The 23,377-nt window shown below is 40.1% G+C and overlaps 1 protein-coding gene across 1 annotated transcript in view; it reads left to right on the forward strand.

Moving 5' to 3' along the window:
- The first annotated feature begins 6,382 nt into the window (after nucleotides 1-6,382).
- malrd1 (MAM and LDL receptor class A domain containing 1) overlaps nucleotides 6,383-23,377 on the forward strand; it is a 90,454-nt gene continuing 73,459 nt past the window's right edge. The window contains exons 1-5 of the mRNA XM_072686909.1: nucleotides 6,383-6,548; nucleotides 10,338-10,472; nucleotides 11,375-11,463; nucleotides 12,910-13,083; nucleotides 16,829-16,925. Of these exons, the coding sequence (XP_072543010.1) occupies nucleotides 6,383-6,548; nucleotides 10,338-10,472; nucleotides 11,375-11,463; nucleotides 12,910-13,083; nucleotides 16,829-16,925 (661 nt within the window). The remainder of the gene's footprint in view (nucleotides 6,549-10,337; nucleotides 10,473-11,374; nucleotides 11,464-12,909; nucleotides 13,084-16,828; nucleotides 16,926-23,377) is intronic.

A 23,377-nucleotide genomic window follows, 5' to 3' on the forward strand; every position in this document is an offset into this window, starting at 1 on the left:
TCTCAGTTTAAAACAGCTTAAGTTCAAACACTATAAATTTACCTTTCCATTCTTTCTTGGAGTAGGCCTGGAGTGGCACAACTGAAGACAGGAGATCCTAACCCCTTAACTCTCCAAGGCTTATTACACACTAAGGTGTATTACCCAGTAACTACATGTACTTCTGTACACACTGGTTGGGCTATTCTTTGGTAATAGAAGTAATAACACTTTCGGTCCACCAACAGGTCATAGACTGTTTAAAGGGTTAAGTTTAACTCTCATCAAAGCACAGCTCCCCATGATCAGGAGTCTGAGAATAGGAAGGTCTCCCCCCACGTGATAGGGGGGAACCTGCAGATGGGAATTAACATTAAACAAATTGAGGGGAGGAACAGAGACTAAACATCTTATTTAATATTTCATAATTTTTTTGTTGCAGCTCATTTTTGCTATTGTTTTTGAGGCTCAACTCAAGAGGCCTTTTGCTGAATATGTAGGCCTATAAAATGTTTGGTTCGCCTTTAATTTACAGTCAAATAATGAACACAATGCATTACCAAAAGAGGGTGGGTTCCCCTTTTGAGCCTTGGTTCCTCTCAAGGTTTTGTCCTCTCAGTGTGAGGGAGCTGTTGCCTTTGGCTTGCTCAAAAGAGGCTCGGACCAGGACCTCAAACATTCGTTGAATTGGACTGAATTGAATAAGGCTGAAATGTGTTTCTCCAAAGACTCCACATGGTTAGCGGAATCTTCAACTCTGCCTCTCTGACACACACACACACACACTCACCCACACACACACACACACAATAAAAGCCAAAGCAATCTGATGATAAGCGCAGAAGTCAAAGATCGCAGGGCTCACCAGTGAGGTCAGTGATGAAAATGAAAATGTAATCAGCATTTAATCTTAATCCAGCACAAACTCGCAGCATGTAATTTGTGACAAATGGCTTCTGTTGTTACACCGTCCCCAAGGAATAAAATGAGGTGTCTGTTTTTATTTACGTCAGGTGCCTTTATGCAGCACTGTGACCTCTCTTCTCACGCTGAAGGTGATTTCGGGTTATGGACCTGCAAATTCATGAGAGAGAGAGAGAGAGAAAGAGAAGGGGGTAAAGAGATTTGCATTTACAAGAGATTAAGCCTCCTGTTGCCTCTGTCCTTTTTTGAGGGTCAAAATAGTCAAAATCTGCTTTTGCACCTTTTTTCAGTGTTAAAAGTTTGCCTTCATTGTCTAAATTGGGTCATCCAACTGCTTTATGGATTAAAAATACACAGAACTCTTCAATAATCGCACAATCAAAGACACAGCCATATTCCTAGCCATATTGTTTCTGGACTAGTGAATAAAATTAATTTCTAATTGAAAATAATTATGAGGAAGTAACCAGTAATCTCTGTGAAACAGAGATGTAACATCTAGGCCAGTTAAAAGATACAGCTATAGATAACATCTAAAGGTTGGGGCACTCCAGTCAGCATTTCTGAGTAAAGTGAGTAAAAGATTATCTGATTTCCAAAAGACAGAAGGTAATCAGCCTTCTGTTACCTGAGAATAGCCCCACCAGTTTGTACTGAGGTCCCTGTAGTTACTGAATGATACACCTTAGTGTGTAATGAGCCTTGGAGTGTTAGCCTTAATACACCATACCGTGTTAAGGGGTTAATACAGTATTTTATGTAAGCTGACTTTTTTTATTTCCATCTTTAACTTTTTCTAATAAAAAAAATATCTAAAGGCCCAGAACATTTGGGCACCCTGATTGCTGACCAGGACATCTAACTCACATTTGAAATACTGAACATTAACTACAGTTGCAGCTTCCTCACAGCCATTCTTATGCTGCATTCCTGGGCCATGTGTATCATATATACAGATATTTCTGTAGAATATTGCTAAACACAGGGGGATAGTTAAAATATTGTGGGGATAACCACTTAAATGGCCAGTGGTCAAAGGATTTATTACACATCAATTACCAAAGAATGGGCCCACCAGTTTGCACAGAAGTCGCTGTGCAAGATTTTTGATCCAACTATGCTTTCATGACATTTCATGGGGCTATATTAACAATGAATTACCATGCTCCATATCCACACTATAAAAATCCTTTAATTCCAATGACATCACTTTTTAGAGCTGTTTATACGCAAACGACAGCCAAACAAGTGGTATCTTACTGTGAACATCTGTTTTGTCCAACCTCAGACAGCTGAAGCTGTTTAAAAACTTTTTTTTAAAGTAGGAAATTCTGAGTTGTATAATTATGAGCTCCTAGTTTTCATGAACACAGGATTACGACAGTCTTCAGGCACTGAACACATTTTTTTTAAATGTATGTTAGCACATTTTACTGTAACTGTCCTTTTACTATCAGCAGTTTGACTGTGATACACTGTTAAAGTATAAGATCCCTGAGGAACTTTTGGACGCTCTTAAGTTTGTAACCTTTTCTTGAAGGTTCCTCAAAGAACCTTAAGAGGTTCCTCCATAAGGAACTTTATACTTTCAACAGTGTACAGTGAGCAATGGCAGAACCAGTTAGTAAAGAAACATTTACCTTCATGGCATCTGAGAGATTTGAATTATGCTACAGGGGTAGGTGAATATAGCAATAGGACTCTTGCTCAAGGATTCATTGCTATAGAGTAAGGTTCTTGCTTAGTAGCGCAACAAGACCCCAGTTTACCATGTGGAGGGCAGCAGTAAAAAGTGAGTGAAGTATACCTTATGACTAAACCTTAAAACCATATGATTTGTCAAGTAATGAAGTACAAATACTTTGTTACCTTACCTAAAATTTTGGTTATCTATGCTGTCCTGGAGTAATTATTTTTCTGCCGACTTTTTACTTCTACTTCTCATATTTGCACACAATTATCTGTACTTTCTACTTACATTTTACAAATAGACTCGCTACTCCTATTTAATCTCAGTTTGTTTTCATTCTGGCTTTTCATCATTCAAAAAACAAAAAAAAACGATCCGGATAAATCACGCCATCCGGAAAGTGTGCCACATGTATGTAGCATAGTATGAAGATGTCCGTGGCAGAGACTCAAGAAAACAAAATGTCCCACCTAAGCACCACATTTACATTCCAGTAAAGGTAATTGATCACATGCCTCTGAAGTTTGACTTTTTGCACCTTTACAATACTCTACAAAAGCAGCTACTTGTCATATTTTCCACTCCTTGAAACAGGTTAAGGCTCAGTAGTTCACATAGATGCTCTTTAATATATTAGATATTACTACAATGCATTCATTTTCAATGGGCACATATAAACAGGTAGCCTAGTGCATCCCAGCATTTTTCAACATGAATATTTTAATATAACATTTAGTCATTATGGCTTTTAGAAAAGTGTGTTTTTTGGGGAGGTGGGGTAGTGCACTATAGGCCCTTGTGGTGCGGCCTAAGCTTTTGGCCTTTGTTTTCATTACATTACTTTTACTTTTCTACTTTAAGTAGTTTTGAAACCAGTACTTTTACACTTTTACTTGAGTAAAAAGCTTAAGTTGATACTTCAACTTCTGTAGAAGTCTTGTTAAACCCGAGTATCTACACTTCTACCTGAGTAATGAATGTAAATACTTTTGACACCTTTGGATTTTACCCATACTGATTTTATCCTTATTCACTAAATTGCTGCTGCCCAGTGGAAAAAAACATGAATCTCCATTTATGTCCCTCTGTACGCTGTGTGAAGAATTCTGGATAAACAGACCAATAGAAATTCTTATTTTACCTTGACTTCCATTCAGAGTTAAGAGCATTTTTGCCTTTTCCTGTAAAGTCACCATTTTGGAGACACATATTTTTCAATGGACAGCAACAAATTAATAGAGAGTAGTCTAATAGGTTAATAATACCTTGTATCTTGAAGCTGCCAGCTGTCCTTTACTTTGTATCACAATTCTTTGATGATTGGGCTGATACAGATGCTCTAAAACACTTTGTCCGCCATTAAAAGTTGAGAAGGTTTTTGACTTCTTCTGTAATGTTGCTGCTTTGTAGACACAAGGTTTTTGTGTGCCAGCGATGATATTCAAGTACAAGGTACAGGGGTCTTTTCAGACTTGTTTAATAGGCATGCAGAATGCTGTGTTTAGGCAATCAAACCCATATACCTGAAAAGTATCTCCTTCCTTCCTTTAAAGTCTTTTCGAGCCGTATTTGTATGCGAGTCAGTGAGTGGTCGAAACTCATTCATCTGAATGAATGTAAGAAAGAATGTTAGGACGTTAAAGGACATGTTGGAAAATAACCTTCTGCCTCAGCCATTTGACGTGGAATAAGACGTTTAGAGATGGGGCTGTCTGTGAGAAGCTTAATGAAGCAGAATAACGTTTGTAATGGCAGCCGAGGGAACCAAACGTGCATTCCCAAGCAGCCTGGAAAGATGGATAAATCTGTCCTTGCAGTAATATATAAGGTAATTGACATGTTGATAAGTGTGACAATGCGTGTGTGTCTGAATTTTGATCATGCGTTGTTAATGATTTATCATGGATGGGGTGACTTATTCTGGGCCCTTTTAAATTGCTCTTATACAAATTCCTACAAGCTGATCCGACTACATGTCTTATAGCTGTGAGGGCTATACAGACAGGGTAGGGGTAGCTGCTCCTCTGTCATTATAAAATGCATTTACAAGGCTTAGAGCAAGGAAACTGAAGTCTAGTCCTGTATATAAAGTAATTATATTATAGATGTGAATAAAAACCTAAGGCACATCACTGAAAGCTTCACATTTTTAGAATAAAACATGCTTGTAAGGGTGGAAATCTCCAAAATCATTACAATTTCATCCATTTATGAGTCAGTGGAGCAGGAAATCTCCAATTTTACCCTGAAGTTTCTGTTGGAAACTACACAATATACACCAATCAGCCATAACATTAGTACCGGTGAAGTGAAAAGCATTGATTATCTTCATCTACAGTAGCAGATGTGAAGGGGTGGATATATTAGGCAGCAAGTGAACAGTCAGTTCGTGAAGGTGATGATGTGTTAAAAGCAGGAAAAATGGGCAAAGAATCTCAGCCACTTTGACAAAGAACAAATTATGACGGCAAGATGACTGGGCATCTCCAAAATGGCAGGTATTGTGAGGTGCTCCCAGTATGCAGTGGTCAATACCCAGCAAAAGTGGTTTAAGAAAGAAACCACCTGGGAACCAGTGACAGGGTCATGTGAAACCAACGGCTCACAGAAATGAGGCTCAATGGAGGTCCAGCCTGCTAACAAAGGCAGCTTATTTATATGCATACATGGGCAAGCATAAGAATCTGAGACACTTTGACAAGGGCCTAACTGTGCTGGCTAGATGACTGAGTCAGGGCCAGATCTTAAAATCTGCAGGTCTTGTGGGTTTGTCTGGTATGCAGTGGTCAGTACCTACTGAAAGTGGTCCAACAAAGGACAAGCGGCGAACCAGCGACAGGGTCATGGGTGGCCAAGCTCACTGATGTAATCCATGGAGGCCCCACCTTCTTGTTGCCAGATAACACAGGACCCCTTCAGAGGAGGAAAGATCCAACATCATTACAATCTGACCCATTTATTCAGTGCACCAGACAATCTCATTTCACCATGATTCCGTGGAGGAGTCCATGCCTTCGGCACAAGTGAGACCTACTCAATATCAGACTAAGACGTAATGTTTTGGCTGATCAGTGTGTATTACTGACATGTAGGCATAAAAGAACTGAAAACAAAAGATTTAATGACTCATTTAAATCCTACCGTCCTCCTACTTACCTTTGAGTCTCCTGTGGTGTTTTCTCTTCTCTGAAGGTTGTTGTAACATTATTATGATCGGCACGGCTCCTTTACCAGTTAACCCCATGTCCAGCTGGTGTCCTTTAGCCACTGATTCATGAAAAATTAAATTACATCTGAGTGAACATTTGTAAAGCGAGCACAAGGCAGCGGGCCGGCCTAATGGGCCCTAACACGTTGTGGCTCAATTCATGGTCCGCGTTTTCCATTTTATTGCGTTCTGTTGAACAGAGAACGCAATAAGAAGCTGCACTGATAATCCACAGTATGCATTACTGCTGAGCACCTGCCATTAAAAGTATGAGATTGAACTGTAGATTTTACAGTGGACTTATCTACGGCCAGTTGACTTTAGTCTCCTTTATACACACACACACACACACACTGAATATCTGTTGAGTAACAGCCATAAAAGGTCATTTTATGGCCTGCGGATTGTCCAAGTGAACAACTTTCACTTTGTGTGAATACATGGTCGAGTACGGACAGCCTGTGTAAGATTTGCGAGCTTCTTTCTGGATTTAGGAGGATCCCAGGAGTGCCGGGGTGTGTGACTGTTCAAGAGCTGGGCGTCACATAGGGTCGCCAGGTCGCTGTTTGTTGGAAATCCTAATGACAGCCTGCGTATGGGCCTGCCTCTTGGCCTGTGCTGTGGCATGTGTGGTGGGTCAGCCATGCCTGTCAGGCCAGTTTGAGTGTCAGAAGGGAAAGTGTGTGTCGGAGGAGTGTGTGTGTGACTTCGGTGAGGACTGTGAGGACAGCAGCGATGAGAGAAATTGTAAGTATGAGAGAAAACACTGTGGCCTTGTGATAAAGTCTATGTGTTTGTCGGTAAAGCTGTAGAAAAGCATTGGTGCACTATATATATGGTCATTGATCTGAACGGATCAATCAACTGCATTGACCTTGGAATGGTAGAACTGATTATAATTGATTACAGTCATGATCAGTAGAGTATACACAAGGCATAGATTCCACTCACTGGGGGCGAGATGTCAATGTTGTGTTGCTAGCATAGGTTCATACAGTTCTCCCTGTCCCAGAGTCCGAAAGGGAGCAGAATTGGTCTTGTTTTCTCTTGAGTGGGTTTGATGGCCTTCCCTCTCCCATTATTCAGAGTGATGCTAGGCAACACGGGTGTCTGTTAGCTGATTGTTTAAGTTTAATAGTCTAATATTGAAATAATAATAAAAGTTGCCAGTCTTATTCACATACACATCCCATCCCCCTAGACACACTGTCACTTTTCACTAGCACGCCTGTCAGTGGTGCTAATGTTATGGCTGCTAGGAGTATGTGTAATCCTTGGAATAATTGTCAGTAAAATCAGCCAGATGTTTCTCTGTGTCTGTGTACATGAAACCCAGGTTCAGTTCAGGTTAGTCATTGTCAATGTTTTCAGGTCACACCAGCAGTCTGCAGTCTGGTCGCAGCTGAATGTTTAAAATGATGTAGTGTGTTATTCATGTGCACACAGCTTTCAGATAATCAGTAGAGCACTGCAAAGCTATAAACAGAAATGAGGAAATGTCAAGATGTCCAGAATGATGGATGGGACTGCAAATGATTCTAAAATTAATATCCAGAATTCCTCAGGTTTCGAAAGTGGACGTCTAATATCTAGCTGGAGGCAGATGATTTTAAGGGGCCTTTCTAGAAAAAAAGTGAATCTGCACTGACATCACAAAAGAACCCCTTTTGGCTCCTTTTTTTTTTTGGAGTGGATTATAATTTCTTGGTTTTCCTTATTAAATTAATTATAAATAATAAACAATATTGTCTTTTATAATATATATTATCAATCCATATTATGTCAACTGTTATATTTAAAATAACAACAACTGTTAAAGCAGCATTATGTGAGAACTGGTATTCCCTGCTCCTGGGCCCCCCTCAGTCAGGAAGTGTGATTCACATTTGAGCCAACCCTCGAGTAGGACACAATTCATGTAAGCGTTGTCCTGACTGCTCCACCAAAGTTACATGGTGGCGGAGTCAGAGTGGCAGTGATAGAGATGCTGATCTCCCTAATAATGCTACATAGCGCTGCTTTAATATGGTCTTTAATAAACCTTTTCCGTTTTTAAGGTTGGATATTTGGGGCATTCAACAATTTGACCCAATGAAATATTGCCATTCTCATAAGCATTGTTTTATCTTTACTTGCATTTTTATGCTAAAATAATTCTGTTAACAGCTCCATTCGTTATGTTTATCCTTTATTCATGACCTTGCTTATGTAATCATAGGGAAGTAATAAGTCATTATCAATTCCTCTGCAGGCCTAAAAAGTCTAAAATCTTTTCACCTGCAACCTAAGTTTGCAGACATCTCCAAATGCAAGGTCTCTGATCTTAACGACTAAATTGTGTTCAGAAATGTCTCCAGTGCTCTCCAAAGCACTATACAGATTGTGTATTGTGATGTATTGCTGTATCTAATAGCTCCAAAGTAGCAACATGCTTTTAAACAGGCTATAATACATAAACAGTGCGGTTTATTGCAGTGCACAGGAATAATGCTCGTAAAGTGGCCGTCAGCGGCAAGTTTAGATATACACAGCCATATACAGCAGTGTTTTTATTACTGCATTTGCTTTTTGAATGTGTCATTTGTAGCCAGGTAGTATGTAATGATGAAGCAGTAAAGTTGGGGAAACATCAGGCCCCCTATTCATATTCAGATAACACTGTGTAACGACCCTGTGTGTCCCCTGCTGGCCACTAGCAGAATAGCTGTGGACAGTGATTAGGGGATGCACCAGGGATGAATTGAAACCTGCTGGTTTATAAGGGACGTGAGACCAGCAGTGGTGATGCTCGCTCAGATCTAGGGAAGACTCTCAGGGTGTTTATAGATCTTGGCTCCCACTGTTATTTAAATCTCTGTAGGAGAGGCTGTTCTCACTCTCTTTTTCTTGTTTGGTGGTCTTCGTTGCAGAACGTGAAGACCCTAGATGACCTCGGATCAGGAGTGGTGATCCTTATACCCCCTAGACATCTATTCTGTGTAGTTGTCCCTTTCGTATGTTGTATCATGTATGTCTACGGGCCGGCCGTAACAGCCGATGTTGATAGTGGCCTGATTACTCATTATGTACTCATGCCTTCTGTATTCTCAATTTCTGACCACAGAACTAGTGCTGTACAGATATTATTTGGGTACTGGACTCCCAGCACAGCACAGCAATCACACTGACATGGTCATGGAATCAAGCACAGACAGTTTGAGCACAAGAACCTTATACCAACTGTAAAGCACAGAGGTAGAAATGTCATGGCTTGAGGCTGCTTTCCTGCAACAGCCTGGCACTCCAGTATGAATTCTTTATTGTATCAGAGGGCGCTTGTGGAAAATGTGGGACCATCTGTCTAAAAACTGAAGCTGAAACATCACACAGCTGCAAGAGTTCTGCTTTCTCCCAGTCGATGTCAGAGAGTGGGTTATATGAGCCGTCTAATTGAGGTCATTTCAGCCAAAGGAAGAAATACCAGCTACACTACGTGGACAAAAGTATATGGACATCCGCTTATTCATTGTTTCTTCTGAAATCAAGAGTATTAAAAAAAAGAGTGTTTCCTACTTTTGATGGTGTAATTGTCTCTGCTGTCCAGAAAATACTTTCTACACAATTTTGGAGCATTGCTGTGAGGATTTTGATTGCATTCAGCAAGAAGAGCATTAGGGAGGTCAGGATTTCGGATGATCACCACCCCTCCTCATCCTCAACTCCTCAACTCATTCTAAAAGCACCAGAGGATTCCAGAGAACACAGTTCCACTGCTTCACAGCTCAGTAATCAGGGCTTCTATTCTACCCCCTTTAGCCCAAATCTGGTATTAGGTATGGTGTCAATACATTCATGTTTCCGCTCTGCTCCAGAGAGCCCAATTCACTAGTCAAGCTCTGTGTGTGTGTGTGTGTGCATTTTGCACATCTGTGTACATCAGCAGAATTCTTTAGAAGGGATGTCCACAAACATTTAAACATATAGTGTATCAGAGCACAGGATGTCCTTACTGGTTCCTCACTAATACAGCAGAAATGCTCTTAACTTTGAATGGAAGTCAATGTGAAATAAGTTACTTACATGAGCAGCTACAGGGTTCAAACCATGGAGAAAACCAAAATCAGACAACAATGGAGATACATGGTTTTCAGTGGACAGCAGTGATTTATTTAAATAGGTTAAAAAAGAACAAATGGGTGTCCTAATTTATCCACATGGCTGTATGTGGTCATTGCTCATCCTGTGGTCCATTTCCACTGATTGATCCAATCACTGTGTGATGGTGTATTTGAACGGTCATAACAGAGTTATGATATATTGCTAAACACTCTTAGCTGTCCAAGTTTTCTTCATTTTTTGGTGTTCATCAGTAATCATTACATCAAAAAAATGTAAGCAATTCTTATGGACTGCCACTGTACATATTTTTACATTTTATTTCAATGTTAGCAATACACCCTTCGGCTGTATACAAGCTGGTTCTGTTGACTCTGTTCAGAACTAAATTTGGCGCACATACTTGACCAATAAAGATTGTGATTTTTTTTTGTTGTGAAGGTGACTTTTATACGAGGTGTAACTTTGAAGATGGACTTTGTGGTCTTCGAACAACACGCTCTGATCAAATCTGGACTAGAGGCTCATGTCTGACTGATCCTGGGCCAGCTTTAGACCACAAGACCAATGCTACAGGTACGCAGACTCTACACACTCTACAAACATCTAGAAGTTCATTAACATAAATAATTAGGCCCATTCGTGCTGATTTGAGTGACAGTCATCATAAGAATATCTGCCTGTTATGCTTTGTTTGACAGATACTGGGAAAGAGATAAATATGTTTGTGCTTCAAATATGTGCCAGTATGCTAATTTTAGGCACTAATCCGGTAGGCAGTAGACTTAGTGGTGACAGCAGTGGCTCAGTGGTTAGAGCACTGGGCTATTGCTGACAGCACTGTGGGTTTGATACCCAGGCTCTGCAAGCTGCCACTGTTAGGCCCTTTAGCAAGCCCTTTACCTTCCTGCTCTCCGGGCACAGCAGTGATGGCTGCCCACCATTCAGGGCATGTGTGCTCACTGTCCACTGTGTGTGTTTGATCACTAGTGTGTGTGTTCACTGCATGGATGGGTTATAGACAGAGGCCAAGTTCCATCTGTGTCCAACACAAATGATAAATATGGTTATTTTGTCTTGTCTAATACACAGATAAAGTACACAATGATATTGTGTGTATATACATATACTTTGTATATCATTGCTGTTTTAAGAAAACTCCATTTTGTGGAACATTTTTCACATGTTTACATAATTTTAATCTGGTTCTTTAAAGTTTCTGGTTCTTGTTTCAAATGTAGTGATTATAGATCAATAGAAATGCTCCGAAATGACTTGGAATATACTCTATTTACATTAACTTCCTTTGAAAGTAAAATATTTGCCTTCTACTGTAAATACAAGGTGTTTGCCTGACAAGATTTTTTATTAGACGGCAATGATTGACGTTTCTTGTCACACATTAAATGCATAAAGGCAAATATGTTGTATTAAAGCGTATCCTAACTGTGTGTTAATGTTACGTTCTCTCTATTTAGGCCACTACCTCTACATGCACTCTGAAAATGGAGAGGCCGGCACTGCAGAAATAGCTAGTCCATTCTTTCTGCCTTCAGAATCCTGCAGGGTAATTTGACTCATGCTTCTCTAATGCAGCTACTCTGTGCTGTTAGTGCAAGTCTGAGACTGAGGCAACAGAGATTTTATTGAGTTTTCACTGAGTTTAGTTTCATTGACCTGCTCAAATCCAATGAATGCATATTCATGCAATATGTACAGCACATCCGAGTACTTACCAAACATCTTCAGGATTGCTGTCCAAACAACATGTTAACAGCTTGACTTGTTTGGAGAAGGTGCCTCAAAGCAAAAACTGGCTTTACTTCACTTGTCCATTTAGTCGGCTTATTTAGGTGGGCAAATGGTCTCATTTTTTAATATGTGTATTTTTCATAATGTGTTCACTTAATTTCATTGTGTAATGTTGGACCAAGTAGCAAGTAATTGGCCATTTAATGTTCATGTAGAGTTAATACAGAATTCCTGATATGAACTGGATATTAATTGGGTGCATTAATTGTTTGCTTTGGCTAAAAATGTAAACCAAGAAAGTATACTCTTATGAATAATAACACAATAATAATAAGGAGGCAAAAAAAAAAGTTTATTTGAGTGATACCTTTAAAGAACCAGTTTTAGTAAGTGTGAAGAACCTTTACATTGGTAAAATAAAAAACTTTTTAAACATTTAAAAGGTTCTTCACACTCACATCTCTCAAAAATGATTCCTCATTGGCATCCCTCAAAGAACCCTTTGTAGCACCTTTATTGTGTATGCCTAGAAGAAAAATGGTTTATCCTAATCAACTAAACAAGAGCTGTAGCTGGTAAAGGATTAGTAAATCCCCTAAAGATTATTCACTTAGCTTGGGATTAAGCCTAGTTCTGCACTGCAGTCCAAATCTTTCCTTATTAGAGAAATAGTGCACGAATTAGTGTGTCAGCCATGAGATAGCAAGAAAACCATTCTACTACACAGCATTTTGAATGGAGGTTCTTTATTTGGAGTTGAGCTTATGTGTGCTATTGGGGACAGTTGTTTCTACTAAGAAGTTTTATTGAACCACAAATGCAATCTTTACTTGCCTTGATTCAAGAAACGTTCAGGTATGTGTCCAGGGTTTGGTCCAGAAGTGTTTAGTTCTTATCTGGGAAAGAAAACCTGTGGGCCGATTTGCAAGACATGGATTATGCCTAGTTTTTAATTGCTGTGTCAATGGTGAATCACCACTGGAAATACTTTTTAGTCTATGCTTAGGCTTAATTCGGGTGAACAAATCCAGCACTGTAAGTCATAAGTAATAATGGCAGCTCTTGTATTACTTGAAGGTCTTTACTGGTGGCCTACAAGGAACAGCACTTCCCTTTCCTTTGATTTTTTTTTGCAAATATTGAGGAACACATTTAAAACCAGAGATGTTCCTAGAAATACATTTTACAATCCTTAAACAAAACCCAGACCAAGATTTTCCAACATGAAGATCATTGTATTTCTTGTTCCTGGCTTCCACAGATAACCTTCTACCATCATATAGGGCGGCTGGACGGGGCTCTGCAGGTTCTGACTGAAGATCTCCCCTCAGGAGAGCGGCTGCAAATCTGGATTGAGACCAAACCAAATACTGAACCACTTACAAAGCCCTGGCTGCGATCATCAGTGATGTTCACGCACAGTCAAGAGTTTCGGGTATGCGTGTGTGTTTTATGATAAATACATGATAAAAGGAGATCAATGGATGTTGTCATTTCTACAAGAATACATGATTGCTCCTTACACTCCACAAACAGTGCTTATATGGAGCTCAGGTGTGCCGTTCACTATCCCTGTGCACTGCCTTCATGTGCTTTTACATTTATAGGCCAGCAGCACTGGACTGATTAAACTGAACTGAAGTTGATCAACTTTAGTTTTCCCCGAGGTGCAACTTGTGCTGGGCATATAAACACTTTCTGACCAAACTACTTTTTTTTTGCAGTATTCACCACCTCCTCCACCCTTTTAACAACTGGTGCCAATAGTGCAGAGTTATGGTCAGCAGAGGCAAGAGAACAAAGGATTTGTAGGCGTTAAAACAAGAACCATAGCACACCTTGTGAAAGCATGTGGAAAGTATCATTTTGATGATACTTTGTAAGATAGAAGGCTCTGTTTTCATTCACCTGGGTCTGATTTATTTGCTTTTAATAAAACTTAAAAGAATAATAATAAAAAAGATCAAAAAGCCTATAATAACCTTCTCATAACATTACCCACAAGGGTTCCTAGTGCAGGTTGAATGAGAGAAAAAGCAGTGAAAGCATGAACAGATGGTCCTCGCTCAGTCAATGGTCAATCTGCAGACCTGGACACAGTCCAATCCTCTTTCATGTCTGTTCTTCTCTTACTTCACCTTCTGCCCTACTGATTGGATCGTGTCCTTCCTTTCATTTCCTGTAGTTTTTCTCTCTTCCATTCCAAAATGACTCACCACACCGCTTTCGTGAACCCATGTGCTGTCTGTGCACTTCTGAAAAAAAAAAAAAAAATCACAGTGCTAAGGCTCCAGACACAGGTGATATCTGGAGTGCACTAAAATGAAATTATTTAATATGCTAATTTAGAAAAATTGTGGATACACTGTAGAACAGTCACATAAATAAGTATTTAATGCAATTGAACAATGAAATTAATGTAATAGATTAAATATGTTAAATCTAATCCTAACCTAAACCTGAACCTCACCCTAACATTAGCCTATATAGCCGTTTCAACAAATAATTTGTTAATAGTTAGTAACAGATGTGTGCAGATTGTCTACAGGCCTCAGGCCTAAAAGACCTTAGCTTTTGTCGGATATATATCTTAATTATTCTTTGTAATTTTTCCCAAGTCTTACTGGGAATGCAATGTTATTATTCCTCTCAATTCGTTAAGAGATGAAGAGATGACCTAATTGGCTAGAGTTGACCTTTTAGCCGATACCCGCAGTACTTTTCCAGGAGGATATTTTTTCACTGCCTCAGGCTGTGCTCTTCCAAACAGCGCTTTTCCTTGCTGTTAGCTGCGCTCCTCTGAACCTCTGCTGTTCCTGGACATTAGCTCAAGTCTATGGAAGGATGCATTCCACGGCTGGCTAATCCGAACAGTGGCTTTTGGCTCTGGCTTTACCTTTCTGGCTCATCGAACTAGGCCACACTTCTGTGGACACTGGTACGAGCAAAACTGCAGTCACTACAACTAGTAAAACCCAGCAGTGACATGCAACCTGGAGAAAGACTGTCTGCAAAAACCCCACCATGTTCTCCACAAAGTGCCAATTGATATGTTGAAGCTATGATTAGGGATGGCAGTGCTTTCGCTAGTGGCCCAGGTGTATATCAGTGTTGAATCAAGACCGTTGCATAGCACTTTTGGACGTTTTCTAATATGCTAAGGTATATAACATAAAAGCACAGTATTCCGTACACTTCAGTATTCCACACAGTTGACCTTTTCCCATTGGCATTCATCCCTTTTTCCAGGAATGATGTTTGTGTGACCACCCTCCTTGTGTTTTGCCTATAAATCTCAGTAGGTAGCAAGGACCACAAGCATAGAGTGCAAATGGTAGTAATGCCATTGGTTAATGTACGTTTCATTCCGTTTTAATGTCAAGACTGAAGACTGCTCCATTCTGACTAGACGGATGATAGTTTTTTCATTTCTTCTTTAAAACTATTGGTCGAAAAAAATCAACCAATCTAAATGCATTATGGTTGCTGAGCAGATATTCCCTAGCTCAGCCAATCAATACAGCCTACAATATGACTTTGGGTATTCCCGCAATATCCACTGAAACCCGGAATACTGTTCTCCCACATTACAGTTTTTCATTTTAGATCACCTGCGGTGTGGTGAACTAAAGCCCTGTCCAGGGGGTATTTCTGCCTTGGGTCCCAGTATTTCCTGGTAGGTTCTGGACTCACCGCAACCCTGACCAGGAGGAAACTGATAAGAAGATAAATAGTTGATTTTTTTAGTGTTTAATGAGTCCACTCTTTAACTTTATTATGGCTTTAATTCTTCTCAGATGACTCTCTTTCAGTTTTTACACGGAGGTCTACCCATTCTTCCTATGATGTTGAGGTCTTGGAATCTGGGGTGGTCAGTCTATTGTCCTGAAAGTAGTGACTTCAGCAGCTTGATTTGATCTTTTTTTTTTGTCTGTTTGCTTTTCTCAGTAAGATATTCTTCTTCTTGAACAGCTCATCATCTTTTCAGACCTGCAGCACAGTGGAAGGATAGTCAGAATCTCCCCAATTGTTTTAAACCCAACCCACTCATTAGTACTTGCTCCCTAGTGCATATTATGCTCCAGACACAGGGAGGGGGAGGTATGACAACGCCTCTTCCGACACATGCCCAACCAGCCTCTGCATTGCCACTACATCACCGGGCAACCAACACATTCGAAGAGAAGCACCGGGTGCCCAGCTCTGATGCAACAGCTATCAGACGACTGTGCCGTGCATCCCACAGAAATGATGTGGAGAGAGAGAGCTATCTACCCCCCTGGAGAGAGCAAGGCCAATTGTGCTCTCATGAGCTCCGGCTGCCGATGGCCGGCTATACCTGCGATCCTCGGGTCATAGTGGCAGCGCCTTAGTCTGCTGGACCACTCAGAGACCCACAAGTGCATTTTTTTCCAGATCTAAAATGAGAATACTGCTTTTTTTTTTATTTCAAAGATGCAAGTGCTGTCTATCTGATGTTGAACTTCACTCATTTCCCTTTGACTTTCTCCTTCCTTATGCAAGTGGGATATCTCATATCTGATCTCCTAAAAATGAATGTACTTATACTTCATTACTGACAGGAAATTACATAAATGAAAGGTGGTCTCTGACTTTTGCACAGTACTGTAGGTATTGTGATTTTGTTGCTCCATAGGACCACTGCTGACCAGATACTATTTGAATGGTGCCAGCCATGGGCGCAAGTGAAATGGGCGTGGTTGTGTGTTGCACTGGTACGACTGTATCAGGTACATTTGGTGTTGTTTTCTCTCTTGTTGGGACACCATGCACAAATTTGTGTTAGCCATTCTCTACTCCATCATCGTGCTCGGATTCTGACCACAGAAGCACTGTCAGCTGGTAGATTTTCAGTTGGTAGATTATTTTCAACCCAGCGGTGACACTGAAGTGTTAAATGCTGCTCAGCCCTGCTGTACTGAGAATAGCCCACCACCCAAATAACGATCAATCAGCAGTGATCTTATTGGGGTCTCTCTTTATTGCTGGCAGAGAGGGGATGATTAAATAGCCTGCTTCTGGCCGTAACTGTGAAACTTCAACATTCATCTATATGGCAGATGTTTCTGATAAAATTGCCACAGATTTGAGCTAAAATATACTTCATCTGGCAGATCTGTATAATATAATATAAAATAACTAACATAATGACTGTACAGGTGGTGATCCGTGGGCAGATCTTTGACAGCAGTGATCCCACTGAAGTTATCGCTTTTGATGACCTGTCCTTCAGCCAAGGCTGTGTACTGAGTGCAGGTAATGCATGCACACACACACACACACACACACACACACACACACACACACACACTTGTTCTGGATTGTTTTCTATTTAGCCTCTGATAAGAATCAATTTTAATCAAACTAAATGCCCATTAACATGATCAATCTCCTCCCTGTAAAGACCCCCATCATCTATCAAATGATGTACTTCTGCCAAACATACGAATCAAGCTTTGCAACTTTAGGGGTGGTCCTCGTAATGCTGACTTTTACACTGCAATCAAATCAGCTTGTGAATGTTTTTGCAGATGTGTGATAGTGTTCATTCAGAGAGAGTCAGAGAGAGAGAGATATAAATCTGAAGGGCTGTGAGACTATTAAATGACACTGCAGAATCCTGCTTCTAATTTCCCTTTAGAAGTAGCATGAGTATCAATTTAATTAACATTCAAGCTTTTATTTAACACTGAGATTACCAGCAGGCCTTTACAAAAAACATCACTTTGACCCTTAGACCTTATTATTCAGAAGACGTCATTAGAAGGGGAGCTGTTACTGTTGTTTTGCTTTACTATTCAGAGGTAATTATGTAATTACATATTGAATTACATCATGAGTAACATAATTAATTGTAACATAAATCATTTATGCTTAATGTACATCTTTAACAATAGTAAAATGACTCCACACACAGTCGTAATTTGTCGTCTACCTAGAAGCACACGTGGTGTGGATTGAAAGTATAGAATCTGCATTATTTGCATGAATGATTTAATCAGTGTAAACTGGTCCAGATACTCAAAGCCTCCTAAAGGCAACGCCTTTAGGGTTAAAGAAATGACTCATGTTAACATCTTAAGCTTATGATCGTCAAAATAGCCTCAAAGGGGCTTTATGGGCCTGACCTGTGGCTGATGTTAGCTGTGTTTATGAGCCCATTTTGTGGCCTCAGGGTGCTCAGGGCATTTATCGGGTCCAGAAAGGTGTAATTGTCCTTTTGCATTTGTACGTGTGGGATTGGGACATATTGCTGTTGTGGGACAGAAATTCAGGAGCGTCCTCAGAGGGGCTGCCCAGTGGCCATAGAATAGTGACAAAAAAAGCAATAGGGTTTTGTCAAGGTGTGTTTCGTAGTGTATAATGTGTAGCCATTCGTTGTCACTCACTGTCTCTACTCTCCAGGGAAGGCTTTCCACAAGATTTTGGAGCATTGCTTTGAGGATGTGATTGCATTCAGCAATAAAAGTGTTAGTGAGTCTAGGATGTTGGATGCTTACCTCCCCAACTCATCCTAAAAGTATTGGATGGAGCACCATCATGCTAGAGAACACATTTTCTCTGCTCCACAGCTTTGCCTGTGATTAGTTGTAGTGGCAGTACGTTGATGATGACATGCTGTATGTGTGTATGTGTGCATGTGCCCATCCATGTCAGCAATGGATGCAACTTGAAGATACTGAATGCATAGATTAGAAGGGGCGTCCACAAACATTTGGGCATTTAATGTATCTATAATGGCAGCCGTAACTGCTAATATATATCTACAACTGCAGTCTTAAAGAATGTATATGTAAACTTTAGAGACAGTGACAGAAAGAGAGAGAGAGAGAGAGAGAGAGAGAGAGAGAGAGATGAGAGAGAAATTTGCTGCGACATCACTGAGCTGATCTGGATGGGCAGAACTGACCTGTGATCAGCTTTGGGCAGAATAAAATAATATACTTCAGCATGGAGGTTTAAGATGGTAGCTTGTTAAAATGTTGCTGCAGGGAACTGAGAAAAAAAGAGAGAGGGGCTGAGTGACATTTTTCATCTTAGAAATGGTGCGTGTCTAACTGTTGGTCTGTATGCAAATGGAAAAGAGAGGGAGAGTGGGAGAGAGCGGGAGAGAAGATGAATGACATTTTTAATCTGTCTCTGTTATTGCAAGTTGTCATTTTTATTGTAAATATGTTTTATGGCTCACTTCTTGCTACACACAGACACAAAGAAATATTTCCTCCCAGTACGTTCAGCTCCGGTTTCAGCTCCTCTATAAATTACAGGGCTGCATCTTCGTGTCACAGTGCTAACTACTGAAACAGTCACCAAAGATACGCATCCGGTCCTGCAGAAAGCACTGAGTCAGCACAGTTCAAAATTGGTCTGGTCTTCAGACATTACACTGGCCCGATGATATCTGATTAGCTCTGCAATAAATGGATGATTCAGGAAGTGTGTCATGATTACTTGGTCAGAATCATGACACATGAACGAATCATAATTATTGCCCTCATAAGACGGCTCCCCGGGTTATTGCATTTCGGTTGAGTCTCCAATAAAAATGGTATCAGTAATAAAGACTTGGTCGCTTGCAGTCACAGCCATTTCTGAAGTGCTGTCTAATATTAGAAAGGAAATATAATTCAGATATTTCTTACTGTTCTGAATATGACTTCCTGTATCAAGTCCTTCATTTTCACCATGCAGTGAAGCTAAGTGGTATTCGCTCACCACAGTCATCCAGAAATGTGTTTAATAGGGTGTCAGTTAGAGTTAGAACCTGTTCCTTACAAGTTTCCCCAGTAGTAACTAGTTATAACCGTAGTAGTAGTAGTAACTACACATTTATCTATCTATCTATCTATCTATCTATATATATATATATATATATATATATATATATATATATATATATATATATATGTATATATATATAAAATTTTATCAATAATATCTAAAAACGCAGAAAGGCATTTTACACACCAGGGTGTATTATTTAGTAACTACAGGGACTTCTGTCCAAACGGGTGGGGCTATTCTTTGGTAATATTTTGGGCATAAGCTTTGTAAGGGGTTAACTAATATACATCTAACTTAACAGCTTTGATAACATACATATAAAGATACAGTCTTGAATGTTAGCGTATATACAGTCATGAAAAAAAAAAAAGAAATATCCATATCAGGACATAATCATCTGATCCCTAGGAGACATTAAAATGAGGAAAATACAACCTCCAATGAACAACACACAACACATATTTTAGCATGTCATTATTTATTTAACAAAAACTAGGTAAAATGAAAAGCCATGCATGTAAAACTATGTGGGCTTTCATTTACACCCATCTGTTAAGGTCCTGCCAGAGGATTTCAATTAGGTTGGGTCTAGAATTTGACTGGGATGTTGCAACACCTTGATTCTTTTCATTTTCAGCCATTCTGGTGTAGACTTGCTGTTGGGCTTGGGATCATTGTCCTTTTGCATGGCCCAATTTCAGCAAAGCTTTAGCTAGAAGATAGATGGCCTTATTTTTATGGCTCTAGAATACTTTGGTATACAGAGGAGTTCATGTTTGACTCAAAGACTGCAAGGTGCTCAGGTCATGTGGCAGCAAGAAAAGCCCAAATCATCACCCTTCCACCACTGTGCTTTACAGTTGGTATGCGTTGTTGGTTTTTGTATCAAATGTCCAAAAGACAATGTTCCAGAGGTTTTGAGGTTTGTTCAGATGCAAGTTTGCAAATGTAAGCCACGCTGCCATGTTCTTTTTGGAAAAAAGAGGCTTTCTCCTGGTAGTCTTTCCAAACAAGCCATGCTTGGGGTAAATTAACTGGGATGTCCACTCCTGGGAGGAGTGGCAGCTTTCTTGAATGTTCTTCACTTGTGTCTTTTTCACTATAGATTGAAGGACTTCAAATTGTTGTGAAATGGCCTTATAACCATTCCCAGAATTATGGCCAGCAATAACTGCTTCTCTAGGATCACTGATGATGTCTTTCCTCCTTGGCAAGTGTTAAAACACATCTGAATGCTCCAGACCAGCAAACTGCCAAAAGGTGATCACACTTCCTGATGATCAATTAATCATAGGAATTTGATTAGCAGCAATTGTTACCATCTTAATTTCTATGGAAGCAGTAAGGGTGTACATGATTTTTCACACACTGCCTCTGCATTTTGGCCCAGTTTTTGTTAAACAAATAATGACAAGATAGAATCTGTTGTGTGGTGTTGTTCATCTAAGGTTGTATTTACCAGTGTACTTTCTCATTTCCATGGCTGTAGATACACTATATTGGCAAAAGTATTCACTCACCCATCCCAATCATTAAATTCAGGTGTTCCAATCAATGAAAACAATGTGAGACTTAGCCACAAAGTGGTAGGACATGTAAAATGACAGAGCAGGGTCAGCAGATGCTGACGCTCATTGTGCGCAGAGGTTGCCAACTTTCTGCAGAATCAATTGCTACAGACCTCCATACGTAATGTGGCCTTCAGATTAGCTCAAGAACAGTGTGTAGAGAGCTTCATGAAATGGGTTACAGCTGCATCCAAGCCTTACAACACCAAGCGCAATGCAAAGCATCCGATGCAGTGGTGTAAAGCACATTGTCACTGGTCTCTAGAGCAGTAGAGACGTGATCTCTGGAGTTACGAATCATGCTTCTCCGTCTGGAAATCCAATTAACGAATCTGGGTTTGGCGGTTGCCAGGAGAACGATACTTGTCAGACTGCTTTGTGCCAAATGTAAAGTTTGGTGGAGGGGGGATTATGGTGTGGGGTTGTTTTTTCAGGAGTTGGGTTCGGCCCCTTACTTTCAGTGAAAGGAACTCTTAATGCTTCAGCAAACCAAGTCAATTTCATGCTCCCAACTTTGTGGGAACAGTTTGGGGATGGCCCCCTTCTCTTCCAACATGACTGCGCACCAGTGCACAAAGCAAGGTCCATAAAGACATGCATGAGTGAGTTTGGCGTAGAAAAACTTGAATGGCCTGCACATTGTCCTGACCTCAACCCAGGCCCAACCCAGGAGACTGCGAGCCAGGCCTTCTCGTCCAACATCAGTGTCTGACCTCACAAATGCACTTCTGGAAGAATTGTCAAAAATTCCCATTAACACACTCCTAAACCTTGTGGAAAGCCTTCCCATATTAATATATACATATATACATATATATATATATATATATAGTCCACCAACCAAAAATATCCAACCAACAGCGTCCTATGACCACTAATATACACTATATACAGTATATATTATATGTATAATATAATATATACTGTATATAGTGTATATTAGTGGTCACAGGACGCTGTTGGTTGGATATTTTTGGTCTTTAATCCAGCAGTGACACTGATGTGTCTCCTGCAGCACTGCTGTGTCCACTAATACCAGTGCAACACACACTATGTTGATCCCTGGAGGTTTTAAATACGGTAATTCATCCCAGATATCTGACAGCCACATGGCTTCTTATCTCCTTAAATAAGGGTATATCTCTGACGTGTGGCTGTGGTTCATTAGGTAAATGCCAGTCTGTAATTACAGCCATGTTTAACAAGCATCTCTGAATGAAGCACATGCTCTGTCATCTTTAATTATAGAGCAAACAAATGATCTGGTACCGCAATAGCATAATATTAATGTGCTGAATCTTGGATGTGTTGCAAGCCTCTTAATAAAGGAAAGAAGAAAACAACTACAGATGCACATTTTACTGTATGTGCACCATGACTCATTTGGAAACTTACCCTTTTTTACCCTTATGCTTGTGTAATCACTTCTTAGAACCAAAGGACAGGCTTTGTAAGGCCTGATACAAAATGTGGGGTGAAAACTGGTAAAGTGGGCCACTTATGCTTGATCCTCATTGTCTTTGTGTCATTGTGCTTTACTGATAAAAACATCCTAGCTAACATGTCCTTGTGGGGCCTGTATGGGTAGCCCAACTGGGAACCTGAGAGTTTTGTCTTCTGGTTCCATGTTGGCCCACATATGTTTGCCCACCAGGGTCAGTGATGGGACCAGGGGGGGCTAAACATGGGCCTCATCTGGGTTGCACACTGCATACAGGGATTAGATGGGAAGTCCAACTGGGTCCCAGTAACAACACAAACCCACCATGTACAAACCCACTCAGAGCCCATGGCCTCCAGAGAACACAGGTCCATTGCTCCACAGCTCAATGCAGGGGGCTTTATACCCCTCTAGCCCATGCCTGACATTAGGCATGGTGTCAATAGTCATATTCTAATGGCCATGCTTCTCTACAAGGACTAGACAAGCTGTATGTGTGCATTTGCACATCAGTGTCGGTAATGGGTGCAACTTAAAGTAGCTGAATGCACTCATTAGAAGGCGTGTACAGAACATTTTAGACATAGTGTATTTTTGATGTACTTTAGTAGCAACATAATAACCACATACAAGTAGATAGATACAAACAATGTTTTATGAGTTTAGGAAACCTAGGCCTGTCTTTTTTATTATCTTTTATTATTGTCTTTTATATTATAAGATGACATTTTAAGTTTGTTTTAGGAATTCTTGTTGAGGTTATTTGTTTTGATAAGAATGTGTGATGTTTTAAATGTATAACTCTACAGATGTTTAAACACCTGTATTCATCCATTTAATTGATGTCATGTTAAATAAGACCGACTGATTGTTGTTGTATGTTTCAGTGTTTGATTATATATGAACAATAAATG

The sequence above is a fragment of the Salminus brasiliensis genome, chromosome 9, assembly GCF_030463535.1.
Source record: "Salminus brasiliensis chromosome 9, fSalBra1.hap2, whole genome shotgun sequence".
Classification (NCBI taxonomy): domain Eukaryota; kingdom Metazoa; phylum Chordata; class Actinopteri; order Characiformes; family Bryconidae; genus Salminus; species Salminus brasiliensis.